General features: G+C 39.2%; 1 protein-coding gene across 9 annotated transcripts in view; it reads left to right on the top strand.

Annotated features, from left to right (window-relative positions):
- LOC124300714 (DNA-directed RNA polymerase, mitochondrial) overlaps positions 1-13003 on the top strand; it is a 136234-nt gene that overhangs the window by 31980 nt on the left and 91251 nt on the right. For all 9 annotated transcript variants that reach the window (XR_006907302.1, XR_006907303.1, XR_006907300.1 and 6 more), the window contains one exon: positions 6590-6777. Coding sequence is in view for 2 of the 9 variants with exons in the window: in XM_046755031.1 (XP_046610987.1) it covers positions 6590-6777 (188 nt within the window). In the remaining 7 variants the exon portion in view is untranslated. The remainder of the gene's footprint in view (positions 1-6589; positions 6778-13003) is intronic.

Consider the following 13003-nt stretch of genomic DNA (forward strand, 5'->3'; position numbering starts at 1 on the left):
GTTATTAGTTCATCAAATTACTTCTCACTGTTTATAAAATTTGACTACTTTATATAAGGTTAGTGTCCCTTTGTTTCTATATACATAGTTCATTGTTAATTTTATTATTATTGTAATTTCTTATTATATATCATAATGTTGTTCCGACCCGGTACCAACAATGTATTACAATCAGATGTTTTCAATAGATGCATTAAATTATCCTGAGGATGACTCCAATCAGAGTCGAAACGTTAACAGCAAAAACTTGTTGTTAAATTAATGACCTACATTTCCAAGATCCTACAACAACACGTATAGTCTACAAATTCACTGAAACATTTTTTTTTTCTTTAGATGGATTGGCATCGTGGAATAATTAGTCTTACAACATTGCATCGATTTTTATTACACTGATCAACAGTGATTTTGTTGTCTTTGATATTTGAGTTGGTCTTAGGAAGATTTGATGTCAACGACCTTAGGAGTAGGCGTATTTTTTCGAAATTGGCTCTAGTTATTTATTCTATCGATATTTTCATGTATGACTCAAAAACGCGATACTTAGATGAAAAAGTCAAGTTTTTTAAATATCTCAAGTTAAAAAAAAAAAAATAGTATCATTGGCTTTAGTTATGCTTAATTTATTCAGGCAAAAGTGAAATAAATATATAATATATGACACTTTTCAGGTACTTCTCTTATACAGTGTTAGGCCCTACTGATTACTTTGTGCAATTAATTACATCGAAATTACTAATTGCATTGGTAATTTGTTATTGTGAGAAAAATCAATGCTAATATATTTGTAATCAGAAAAAAAACTATTCTAATTACATTTAGGATGTGTAATTAGAAGAAAAATCGATACTAATGTTACTTCCGTGGACGTCGTTTATTCCCGAGCGGTAAGGAACAAACGGGTTTGCCTTCGCCTTTACGTCCGGGGACAACCAGAACTTGGGATAGGGTTGAATAACGGTTGGGATGTTTGAGCTATCAACTATATATTAGTTTGAAGAATTTGTGAAATAGTTTGAACGCAGTGTGTAGTTCACAATATCGGGAAGAAAAGTTATACGTGAGGTTGTTGAGTGTTGAAATAGACTTAATCGTTTCGAACGTTGGAATAGGAACAATACTGAGGTAAGAGCAAAGTAGACGGAAGGTGCGCAAATGTTGGGGAACAGAAGTAGCAGAGTCGACAAAAAGCGAGTGGCATAAGTCAGAATAGAAATTGGAGGACAAGAATGAGATGATGATAAGGATCGTGGGAGAGTGATGAGATGAGGGTGACGTGTGGCGATATGCCGGACGTAACAATAATTACATTTCTAATTTGTAATTAGAAGCAAAATCGTTGTTATTTGCATTTGTAATTTGTCATTAGAAGGGAAGTCGATATCAATTACATTTGTAATTTTTAATTCGAACAAAAGCGAGAGTAATTATATTTGCAATTAGAAGAAAAATCGATACTAATTATATTTGTAATTTGTAATTAGAATATAATGAATTAAAAAAAAACGCCCAACACTGCTCTCTAAGATTTTTGGGAACTATGTCTCTGTAGAGTCCAGCTATATCAAGCTGGAACTGCCTCATTCGAAAACCGATAAATCTCCTACGGAATAATTATGGTTTAATTAATGTCTAATTACATGCTCTATTTTCGAATTAAATGTTCTCCATTTTTTTTTAAAAACCTGTGGCGGTATCAGCTCTAGATAAACCTGAAACCGTTACGCCAAAAACCACGCGACCTAAGAGAAATTTCTAAAAACTCTTCACGCCAGAATTAAAGGCGCAAAGAATCCATGTTTAAAACATTTATTGTAAGGCACCCCTAGGTGAGAACATCTCTCGAACTCGAAAAATCGTCGCAACTCTTTGACGGAACAAGTTTCTATAGACGTCAAAATTACTCGAAAGTTAACCCTTTGAGGGGCACATTTAACAAAAAAATCCAATCATCAAAGTCAAAGTGATCTAAAGGGTTTTTGGAGTCGCTGATTACGAATCTGAGGTTGGATTTGCGAAATTCAAGATTGCAGACGAAATTTTACAAAACCAACCGGTATATGCCAAATTTGATACACGGGGGTTATTGGGACCGCTGATTGCGAATCTGACGTTAGATTTGCGAAATTCGAGATGGCGGATCCAAGATGGCGGACAAAATTTAAAAAAATGAACCGATTTATGCGATATTTTATATGCGGGGGTTTTTGGAGTCGCTAATTACAAATCTGACATGAAATTAGCAGCAACATTCAAGATGTTGGATCCAAGATAGCGCCTATTATTTTCAAAGTCCTAAATAAAAAATGAAATATGGCGCTTACTCTCCCTCTCAGCGTGACCCAGAACTAACGACGTGGACGTGGGAAGAAACTAGGTTTTTGTTTGGTTTTTTTTTAAATATTTTTTTTCTTGTTTTTTTTTTTATTTCTGTAATTTTTTTGTTTTGTTATGATTTCTCATTTTTCCACTCAAATGGAAAAAACGTAAAGAAAAGACAAAGTTCTGTGCGACAATAGCTCTAGTTGTAAGTATTCAAGAGTTAATTTTTGATTGCGGGTTCGTATTCACCACCTAGTGGTGGAATATGGAATCATTCGTCATTTGCCTTGTGTTTTGCCAATTATATTATTTACGTACTCAGCGCACCGTAAAACATGGGTATGTCAAATTTGATTATTGGGTTTTGGGGTTAACCAAAATTGAATTTTTTTTTTTTAGAAAAAATCGGCCTATCAAAAAATTTGAAAAAAATATGTATAATAGTACTAGGCATAGAAAAGACTTATAAATTTTCAGAGCTCTAGCTCTATCCGTTTACCAATAGCCGATTTTTTCAGAAGATATTGATTTTTTTTAATTGATTGTTTATAAGCATCAAAAAAACTAGTCAGTGGCGTAATTCTTCATAATAGTTAGATTATTTACCAACCTAAGTCTAAAAAATGCCTTAGTACCTACAGGTTAAAGCCACGAAACATCGAAGAAATAAAAAAAAACGAAAATAAAATAGGTTGGAAGTATACTCCTAGTACCCCTCAAAGGGTTCAAGGCTCTTGGTATACTGCCCGTGCGAATTAAATGCTCCACCTCCAAGAGGGGGAAACCACCCCTAAACTGGAAAATCATTGTAAAATTGATTGCTTAATACTATTACGACTTTCAGTTATAGCTGAGAGCTCAAGAAACGAGGAGATATTTTTCAGTATTTTGGGTATTATAAAGTTTTAAGTTGTTTAATATGCCGCAAATGCAAACGGCTCATGTTTACCTGTTGTGAAGCACAAAAAAAACAGAGTATCATTTCAGTTCATACGTGGAACAATTAATTTGAAGATAGGGCACTTAATGAGCTTTTAATTAGTCTCTAATTCCGACCTCAACATTTTTTCGAAATTATTCTCCGCGTCCGTTGTTTTTGGCGTTTCGGTTCCAGCTTGATATAGCTGTAATCTCGTCCGTTAAGCTGGTTATGCCAATATAGCATAACAAGTAGATACAAATCGGAAAGTTAGTCGCTAATTAAACGCTGTTTAATTTATATTTACTACATCACTTGTGTTTTCCAGTGGCTATGTAACTTTGATATGCCGCGTGTCAAATATTACCACATTTTATATTAAACATTGAAACGGTTTTTTCATTAATTCAAAGGAAGATGTCAATTTTACCCATTAGTATGCAGCACACGCATTTTTCGAACAAAAATCTGGATTTCTCTACGTTCTACTGAAAACATACTAAACTTTAATGTATTTTTACCGTTTATTCACACAGATGGTCTCTCAGTGTAAGTACTGTTTGATCGGCTATATCGATAAAATTAAAAATTTTTGACCGTCGCGTGATCAGTTTGGTTGTTCGACGTCAGGGGCGGAACATGCGGGGAGGGGGTGATTTCAGGCAAGTGGAACTAACATCTATTAGCACCGACTACTCAGTGAATAATTCACGCGTCGAATTTCTGGTCGTCGTGTGAACAGTTTGATTTTTCGAGGCTGGGGGTGAAATATTCGGCGAGGGGGTGGTTCCTGGAAAATGGGACTAACGTCTATTCGCAGCGATTAATCAACGAATAATTTAAGCGTGGATATATCAACAAATTTACGTACGTACAAAAAGTTTTGCGTAATGGATTGGTTGCGGGTGGTAGAACATCAGGGGTAAGGGTGGTTTTAGGGAGACGAAACTGATCGCAATTAACAGCACAGCTATTAATTAGCGAATAAAGCTTGCGTTGGAATTTTTTGAATTCAGCTTAACCTGCACTATTTTCAATACGTGGCGATGCTACCTTAAAAGTAAACTGGATCAGTTGCGTTTTTTTCAAAAAGGGGTGAAGCGAAACATTTTTTTCTGTAGTTGAAAAGCGTTTAATTAACAACTAATTTTCCAATTTATATGTACCTGTTATGCTATATTGGCATAACCAGCTTAACGGAGGTGCAGTAATCTGCCATCATGTGACTATCACATCGACCCTGATATCGTTTCTCCTTCCGTTATCTACTTTCCGTTTTTTATTTGCAAAACTTACAGAAACTACCCCCTCCCCCCCTTACAATACTACAATAACATATAAACTAGAGCCAATCTTATATTACCATGATTTTATTAGTAAATTCTACGTTCTCAAAAACACTAAAATTCATGGAAAAAACAGCGACGGCTAAAATTTTTTTTTATTTTGTTGAACTGTGTTATGATCAACAAATACCGAAACATACAATAGAACGTCGATTATCCCAACATCGATTACATAGGTCGAAAAAAAAAATTCAATTAATATTTAAATAACTAAATTATGATTTTACACATCGAATAATCACCAAAATCTTCATTTATGACTTAGAAAGTTTGCTTTTGTCTTTTTTACATTGATGTAAATAACACTGGTCAACAGGAATTTTGAGTCTGGGTTCTAGATGTCTAATTTCTTCGACCCAACTAATAAAAGACGAAATAGTTTTATTATATAGTTTGCTTTTGTATCATATAAACCAGAACAATATTTCAGAGTTTAAGAAAAATTATCTATTTTCTCAAACATTTATTGTAAATAACAAATGAACAAACTTCAGTTTCGCACTTAAATCACTTTAATTGAAATATTTAAATGCGAAACTGAATTTTGTTCAATTGTTCAATTTTCGTAAAACCCAAAATATCGTTTCGGTTTTCTATAAAAGCAAACATCTTCTAATGGAACTATTTATTCTTCTATAAGTTATGTGGAAGAAGTCAAAATTTTACATTTAGAATCCAGACTCTTTCATGTTAATTGGTGTTATCGGCATGATGACTTGGCTTATCCCGTTTTTCGAAGTGATTAGTTATTCGAACATATGGATTTTTTATTCGGTTTAGGCTGTCGGTGAAAGTTAGAATTTTGGAAAATTGGAATAGGCAAATTGACACCTTACATCTTGTAATGTAATGATTTCCGATATGCCCGACGTACACCCTCGCTTGCATTTACCATCTAGTCTTCACTCTTCTGTTTCATTTCTTCACGTCACAAAGCCGTAAAAGAACGCGCCCCGGCATTGAATTTTACATTTTATTTCTTAATTTACGTTCTTAACTTTGAAGCCGCCTCTTGGCTAGTATACTGGACAAGCTGTAGTCAAATAATATAAATGTAGGTATACATATTTGAATATACAATAAAATCACCGGCGGTCTAAAGGTTAATGAGTTCGACGTTCAGTTTTTCGAATTCGAAGAGCAAACCTCATATTCTTGCGCACCTCTTTCACACGGAATATCGCTGTTCGGTTATCCAAATGGTACCCGGTCCCAATCAGATAATCTAATCGACACTCTACTATATTTAACCGTTTACAAAATGGTCTTCTGAATAATTGGATCCATTGCTCAAAGCGATTTAAAATGAGACGCAAATAAGTAAGCTCTTAATGATGATTCCATTATTTTCTGTTTTTGAATTTTCAAAGAGATCTTCGTAGCTTATTAATATGATACTTTGATAAATACTCAGTGTACAATTATCTCGTGATAAAATCCCCAGCCAACTGTTCAACAGTTTTTTTATAACAATTTTTGTCGGCGGGGTGTGAAGCACCTCAGTCTGGCAAGTACGTGATTCTACAAAAGTGTGGCAAGTAAGGGTTAAGTCTGTAATATTCTAGTCTTTGACTAACAACTTTTATGTCACATCAAATGAACTATTGATCAAAATTAACGTAGCTTCCACAATCTGTTTTTAATTTTGTTGCTCATTTCGAGTGAAACATGATAGTCCTTTTGTTTTCAAATTCAACTTTAGATTTTAATTTTCGAAACTTTTCCACAATATATCGATTCATCACAGTCCACTTTATCGACCTCAAATCGCAAACACTAACACTAGTAATGTTTTACGTCCACAAAAATATGCATCAGTAAAATTGAAATCGGAGTGTCTACAATAGTTTTACACCGTCTAAAGGATGAAAATCAATCCAAGTAATTCACTAGGTTTCTTTTGTCTAATTATTCATGTGTCAGACTATTTTTGACGATACCTTCTGTTATTTACCAGTGTCTTACTTGTGAAATTTACAAACATATCTGATCTACACCACAGGATTCAGGCTATCAAAGTAATTTGCATAACGACGATATTGAAGAGGACCATATGGTATACGGTTCCTCGGATCAAACTATGCTGATCAAGAATGCATTGGTGTTAACCACATTAGAAGATTATTCTCAAGATGCAGTAGACAGAAGCACTACCGATTCTCAACCTAGCAATGCGACGAAATCGAAAAAGTAAGTATGAATATATAGTGGAAGAGAGTATATCAACTTTTGTTCACTTAATTTTCACTGGGATCTCCTTTTCGTCACACACAATTCACTCGTTTTTGTTATTCAAGAATTGCCTCTAGTTGTTTAATAATTGCTGTGAATAATAAATTATTGTCACAGTCCTCAAGCAAGTCATAAACTGGGTAATTAATATTTTGAAAATACCTGATGTTCGATACCCTAATATTGGTTTTATAAAACAATGTCCATTAGGAATAATGATTCAAAGTTAATAAAATATAACTGCTATCAACAAATCAAGCCAACCTTCTTCGAACCGTTATGAAAAGCAGGCATTTTTGACAATCTACTAAAAGCGCATAAAGATGTTTTGTGTAAGTCGTATGCGAATCACCTGTACGAAATCGACGGAGAAAACCCTAGGGACTCACTCCACTTTTCTAATACTTTACCCAGATTCATGACTAATAGAGGACACCCGGAACGACTCAAAGCAAATAATACCGTTTGATGCGTACAGACCTGCTACTCAATTTAGGTTGCTGAATATTACAAACTTTCGGATAATTATAAATGCGGAAAAATATGCGGTACAGAATGAGAACCACTGTGAATTCTGTAATAAGATCAACAATTTATTGCCGGTCATCGTGAAATGCGATTTACACACAAAAAAAATTTGAGTTTTATTCATAGGAAAGTCACAAACGAAAACTTCAATACACTAAATGTTCTGTGAAACCCAGATCCAAGCGAACTCAAAAAATTCATACTGATCGTGACTAGCCAAGCCAAACCTTCTCAAGAAAGGAGGTTGTATATTAGACCTGTCCTTAAGAAGGGCAAAATCGAATTTTAATGGCCTTACCCCCCAAATTGGTTCGAAATAATTCAAAAAAAAATGTCCGAATTTTTAAAAAATTTTCTCTCCATATTTACCCACGCCTAGGAAGCCTTACTTTTTCCCATAAGAAAAGCATTGGTTATTCGGGATTTTTAATAGTTTTTTTACCGCTGCCGTAATTATCAGCTAAAAAATCGCAAATTCTCAGAAAATGTTGACAGTTATGTTACCATTTTGTCCAATTTTTTGGAATTTGATACAAGCATTTCTGGGCTAGATCGATCACATCTTTATTCTCTAAAAACGCGGAAAAGAGTCGATCGATCTAGCCCAAAAATGCTTGTATCGAATTCCAAAAAATTGGACAAAAAGGCAACATAACTCTCAACATTTTCTAAGCATTTGCGATTTTTTAGCTGATAATTACGGCAGCGGTAAAGAAACGATTAAAAATCCTAAAAACCAATGCTTTTCTTATGGGAAAAAGTAAGGCTTTCTAGGCGTGGGTAAATATGTAGGGAAAATTTTTCAAAAATTCGGACATTTTTTTTGAATTATTTCGAACCAATTTGGGGGGTAAGACCATTAAAATTCGATTTTGCCCTTCTTAAGGACAGGTCTATTGTACATAGACGTAGGCATAAAATTAGTTATAAGATGATTGCAACTTCAAATTTTACGATTCATACTTACAACTGCAGCAATAAAATCTTACGAGTATATTAGGCTGTTTGAAAAAAGCACCACCTTCCAATTTTTTTTCGCGAACGCCTTTTGAAATTTTCAAGATGTAAAATGTTTGCCACAGCCGTAAGGAAGACGTATACAATCAACTTTGTATCATAAAGAGCGAGATTGCCTCGATCGATATGTCGGAAGAATAAACTACATACATACACTATCGAAATGTGATAAACGCGCGACAATTCTGTCTCGTACTTAGAGGGCGCCACCGGCAATCGAAGCGATCAAAGTGAAGATCGGAGCGCTCGGCGCGAGAGCATTGCACAATTATCACCCTGCGCAACAAATCGCTGTGCGCGGTACTCGGAGCAACAGATACACCCATTAACAAAGTGGTGTCGAAACCCGGGAAATTATAGAAATAATTCAGAACGGTAAGGGTGCGAAGCGTGTGAGTCGGATAATTGTGCAGTGCTTCAAACGAGACCAGCACTAAGTTCTCGGATAAACCATGGTGCGTGGACGTCCGCGTGACCGACCACCTGCGCGAGTGCGCGTATGGCCGCGCGGCCGAATGGTGCGACGACTCCCAGCTCGCGAAATGGACAAAAGAAACTGGGAAAACGTGACTGACCCGACACAGCTTCACCCTCAAAGGCGCGCTCGAGACAGGGAAGACAACGAGCGTGACAGCATAGCGGCGGAGGAAATAAATCCAGCGCCCATGGACCTGTCAATAGAAGGGCATAACGAGGTCGTCGAGCATCGTTTAGGCCAGAACCAACTTCATCGAGAAGGGAGCAACCCCTAGATCGGACATCAACCGCTTATTGTCGTTACACCACGTGAATTGCGCGCTACAAGTGTGATTCCAGAAATGGCTTGTAAACGACGGCTGAAGCTAGACGCATCAGAACAACGCTTATCTATCAAACGCAGAGCCATCGATAAGAGAGAACGACTTAAGCTCGAGCTGGATGATAGAGGCTTGGCGGAGCTATTGGAGGGAGATGCTAAGTCAAGTTGTAGCGGAAACCTAGCAACGCGGGGTCCGACGGGCAATCATGTGAGCTCGAGCCCACTGTACATGACCTTGGACGACGCGAACGAAGACGACCGCCATAGCAAGGCAGGGACACCAGCTGTATCGGAGCAAAGCGCGCCAGCAACGGTGGGGAAACACGGGATCAGTATACGAATCCCACGATTTCGGACCAAGCTATACACAGATTGTCAACCGTTAAATCGCCACCGATCTTCAGTTGAGATTCGCGAGAGGCTCAGATTCAAACACACCTTCGATTTGTCGATCCAACTCGGCGGATATACCGATGCCGAAAACATCATCCGATCATACGATTGCCTGAAGGGAACAGCGATGACAACAGTAAAGTCGCTTATGTCAACGAAGATCGAGTCACATAGAAGCGTACGGCTTATGGGCCGCTTGAAGCAAAACTTTCCGCGACTCGTAAATCCGTAAGATGGCTCTACCGTCGGTCGACAATAGAGAGTTAGCACGATCACCCCAACTCGCCGGTCGGAGCCAACACACCGACACTGTACGCATTAGTATAGAGCGCTGTACGTGAGCCACACAAGCAAAGGCGCCACTAGCGACACCTAGCTGTTGGGGTGATAGGTCGTCCGAGCACCCCAACTTTTCTTGCTTCAAATAGCCTGCAGGCCGTACGTTTCTATGTGACTCAATCTTCCTTGCTTATGTTAACGGCCGCGAGCGCCAAGCCCTTAATGAAGCTCTTAGAGATGAAATACGGGAACCCGGACAGGATAGTGCAACAGATCATTGAGGATATGAGGGCCGTACACAAAATTGGAACGAAATCTGGAGATATCTTCGAGTTGTCGACCAGGGTAGAAGACTGTGTGGTGTCTATCAGGGCCGTCAATTACATCGGTTATTTTCATAGCCCCGAGCTAGCGCAGAAAATAGTTGATAAAATGCTACACCCGTTGACGCTATTTTACAATCGATATGTGAGTACTTCACCGTTAGAGAAGCCCTGACTCATTACAATATCTCAGTTCCTACGGCGGGAGATAGAGATGGCGTACAGAGCTGGCACGAGAGTTTCGAGAAGCGTTGCGAGTCGAAATGTCAAAGAAAACAGGGCAACAAGGGCAAGTTGTGGGCGTAAAGGCCCGATGCGACGCGCGCTATCGGTATTGCATTTAAATTTAGAAGCGAGCAAAAGCGACGCGCATGGATCCAATACCGTCGAATCACGAGGAATTGCGATTCCGACGAGCCCATGTGTGGTTTGCGATAAATTGGAGCATGGCATAGCAAACTGCAGAAATTCTGCGAGAGTATCGGTCGGGGATAGGTGAAAATGGGTCGTGAAACTCTGCTTCAGGTGCCCATCGAGCGGCCATGCTAAAAAAAATTGCAAAGGTAAGATGCAACATAAGTAACTGCCGAAAACCAGACCGCAACCTATTGCATAAGAAGGTTACTCGAGCGGTAGACAGTAAGGAGGGCAAGGTCGACAAGTTCCAGAGTTGGGGAGGCACAGGACATGTGACTAGAACGCGTACGCAACATGTACGTGATGGAGTCAGGAAGAGAATTATTAAAAATACTCCCAGTAACATTGATCGGCCCTATCAATAAAAAAACTGACTTACGCGCTTATGGATGAAGGGTCTACCATAACGTTGATCGACGCCGCGATTGCGCGCAGTGTCGGCGTGACGGGTCGACGAATTAGAATAACGCTAAGTGGAGTGGTTGAAGTACAAACAAGAGATCCCACAAGTGAGTCCGTGAGCCTGGAGGTCCGTGGTAAATGGCAGAAAGAAATTTACACGTTGAAGGGAGCGAGAACAGTCACCAATCTCTCGTTACTGCGTCAAAGCCTACTATCGGAAGATGCAAAGGATATTACCCTGGGCGGCGTCATACTAGACTTCTACGATAACGTCACCCTGGCAATACTTATAGGCCAAGACAATTGGCCTCTTACAGTCACCAGAGATATTCAAGTTTCGAGGAACAACTCATTGGGGCTCTCCTAGACACTATTGAGTTGGACGCTACACGGAGCCCCCCATAGACGCAACAGAGGAGCACCATCCGGGTGCGTAATGACGCTAGGCGGGCTTGCGAACAGATTCCCTTGCGTCAGACAACATGGATGATAACCGCGTACACGAATTAGTAAAGTCAAGTTTTCAATTGAAATCGCTGGGAATAATGCGGTTAGACAGAATCAACCGATGAGACGAACGCGTGATCCAGCTAATAGAAACTTTGACACGCGGTATACCGAACGGCTGGGAAACCGGGCTACTATGAAAAAGCGATTTTACCTCGCTACCACCCAGCAGATAAAACGCGTATAACAGGCTCATGACCTTAGAGAGGAAACTGGGCAAAGATAAGACTTACGCGGAGGCGTACTACGCTGAAATGCAGAAACTCATCGACCGTGCGTACGCTCTACTGGTAGACAAGCTGGAGGGTGACCCGAAGACAACCTGGTATCTGCCGCATTTCGGGGTCAAGAATCCGAATAAATCAGGCAAATTTAGATTAGTGCTCGACGCTGCCGCCCGATCACAGGGCGTGTGGATAAACGACCGGCTGCTGCCGGGCCCAAACTTACACCCGTCTCTCTTTAGCGTGCTGCTACGATTCAGGCAAAGATCAGTAGCGCTAAAGGGAGACGTGCGAGATATGTTTTTACATGTAAAAATACGACCAGAGGATCAACACGTCCAACGATTCCTATGGCAAGCTCATAACCGTATGAAGTCGCTGATCTTCGGAGTAAAATCTTCTCCGTCAACAGCACTTTACGTCAACAATAAAAATGCGGACGAATTCGCGAATGAAAGACCAAAGGGGACAGCAGCTGTTGAAGCGAAACTTTACATGGACGACTATTTGGACAGCGTTGACACAATAGAAGAGACGATCGCATTGGCCAGGGACGTCATCAAAATCAACGACTCAGCCCGGTTTAAAATGCATAGCTGGGCGAGTAACCGATGTCTTGGTAGCTGCACCAGCCAAATCAGCCCATTAAAAAAAACCAGGCTGAAGATTTTCTTACTTTTTTATGACTAATTTATTACCACAATACTAAATTTATTACCCCTACTAGTTCAGCGTAACCGTCTTGTGGCGTGGCATTGGTCGAAGCTGCATCGGCCATATCGTAACTTACCTATATTTCACACCATCAAGGTGTACCCTGTCACAATTTTTTACTTTTTTATTACTTTTTGAGGATATCAATCTAACATAAGGAATGCGAACCCATAAGGTGGTAAACAACCCTTATTCCCTAATTCCATGAGTAAATCAATTGATTGCATTCGACGTTTGTTCGCACCTGCAGGCATACAGTTATGTGCACTGAGACATTTTGAGATATTGGGGGTGCAGCAGGATGCGGTAATAAAAAACGTGCCCCGACAATGTCCGGTTCCACCGAATTCCGTCGACATCTCGCGCGACTGATATATTTTACCCACCTCTGAAGATCTTTCCAGTTTCAAAAACCAAAGTACCCTTTGGGAACGGAATCGGGTGAAAACGGATGTTATTGGGGTCAGTCATTTTATTACCACAACCCGCTGCACCCCAAACATGCAAAAATGCTTTCCGGCACAACTGAGTACTCCTGGGAAAGAGGTGCTTTGGTTTCTGAAACTTGAGAGATCTCCATA

This window comes from Neodiprion virginianus, chromosome 3 (assembly GCF_021901495.1).
Source record: "Neodiprion virginianus isolate iyNeoVirg1 chromosome 3, iyNeoVirg1.1, whole genome shotgun sequence".
Taxonomy (NCBI): domain Eukaryota; kingdom Metazoa; phylum Arthropoda; class Insecta; order Hymenoptera; family Diprionidae; genus Neodiprion; species Neodiprion virginianus.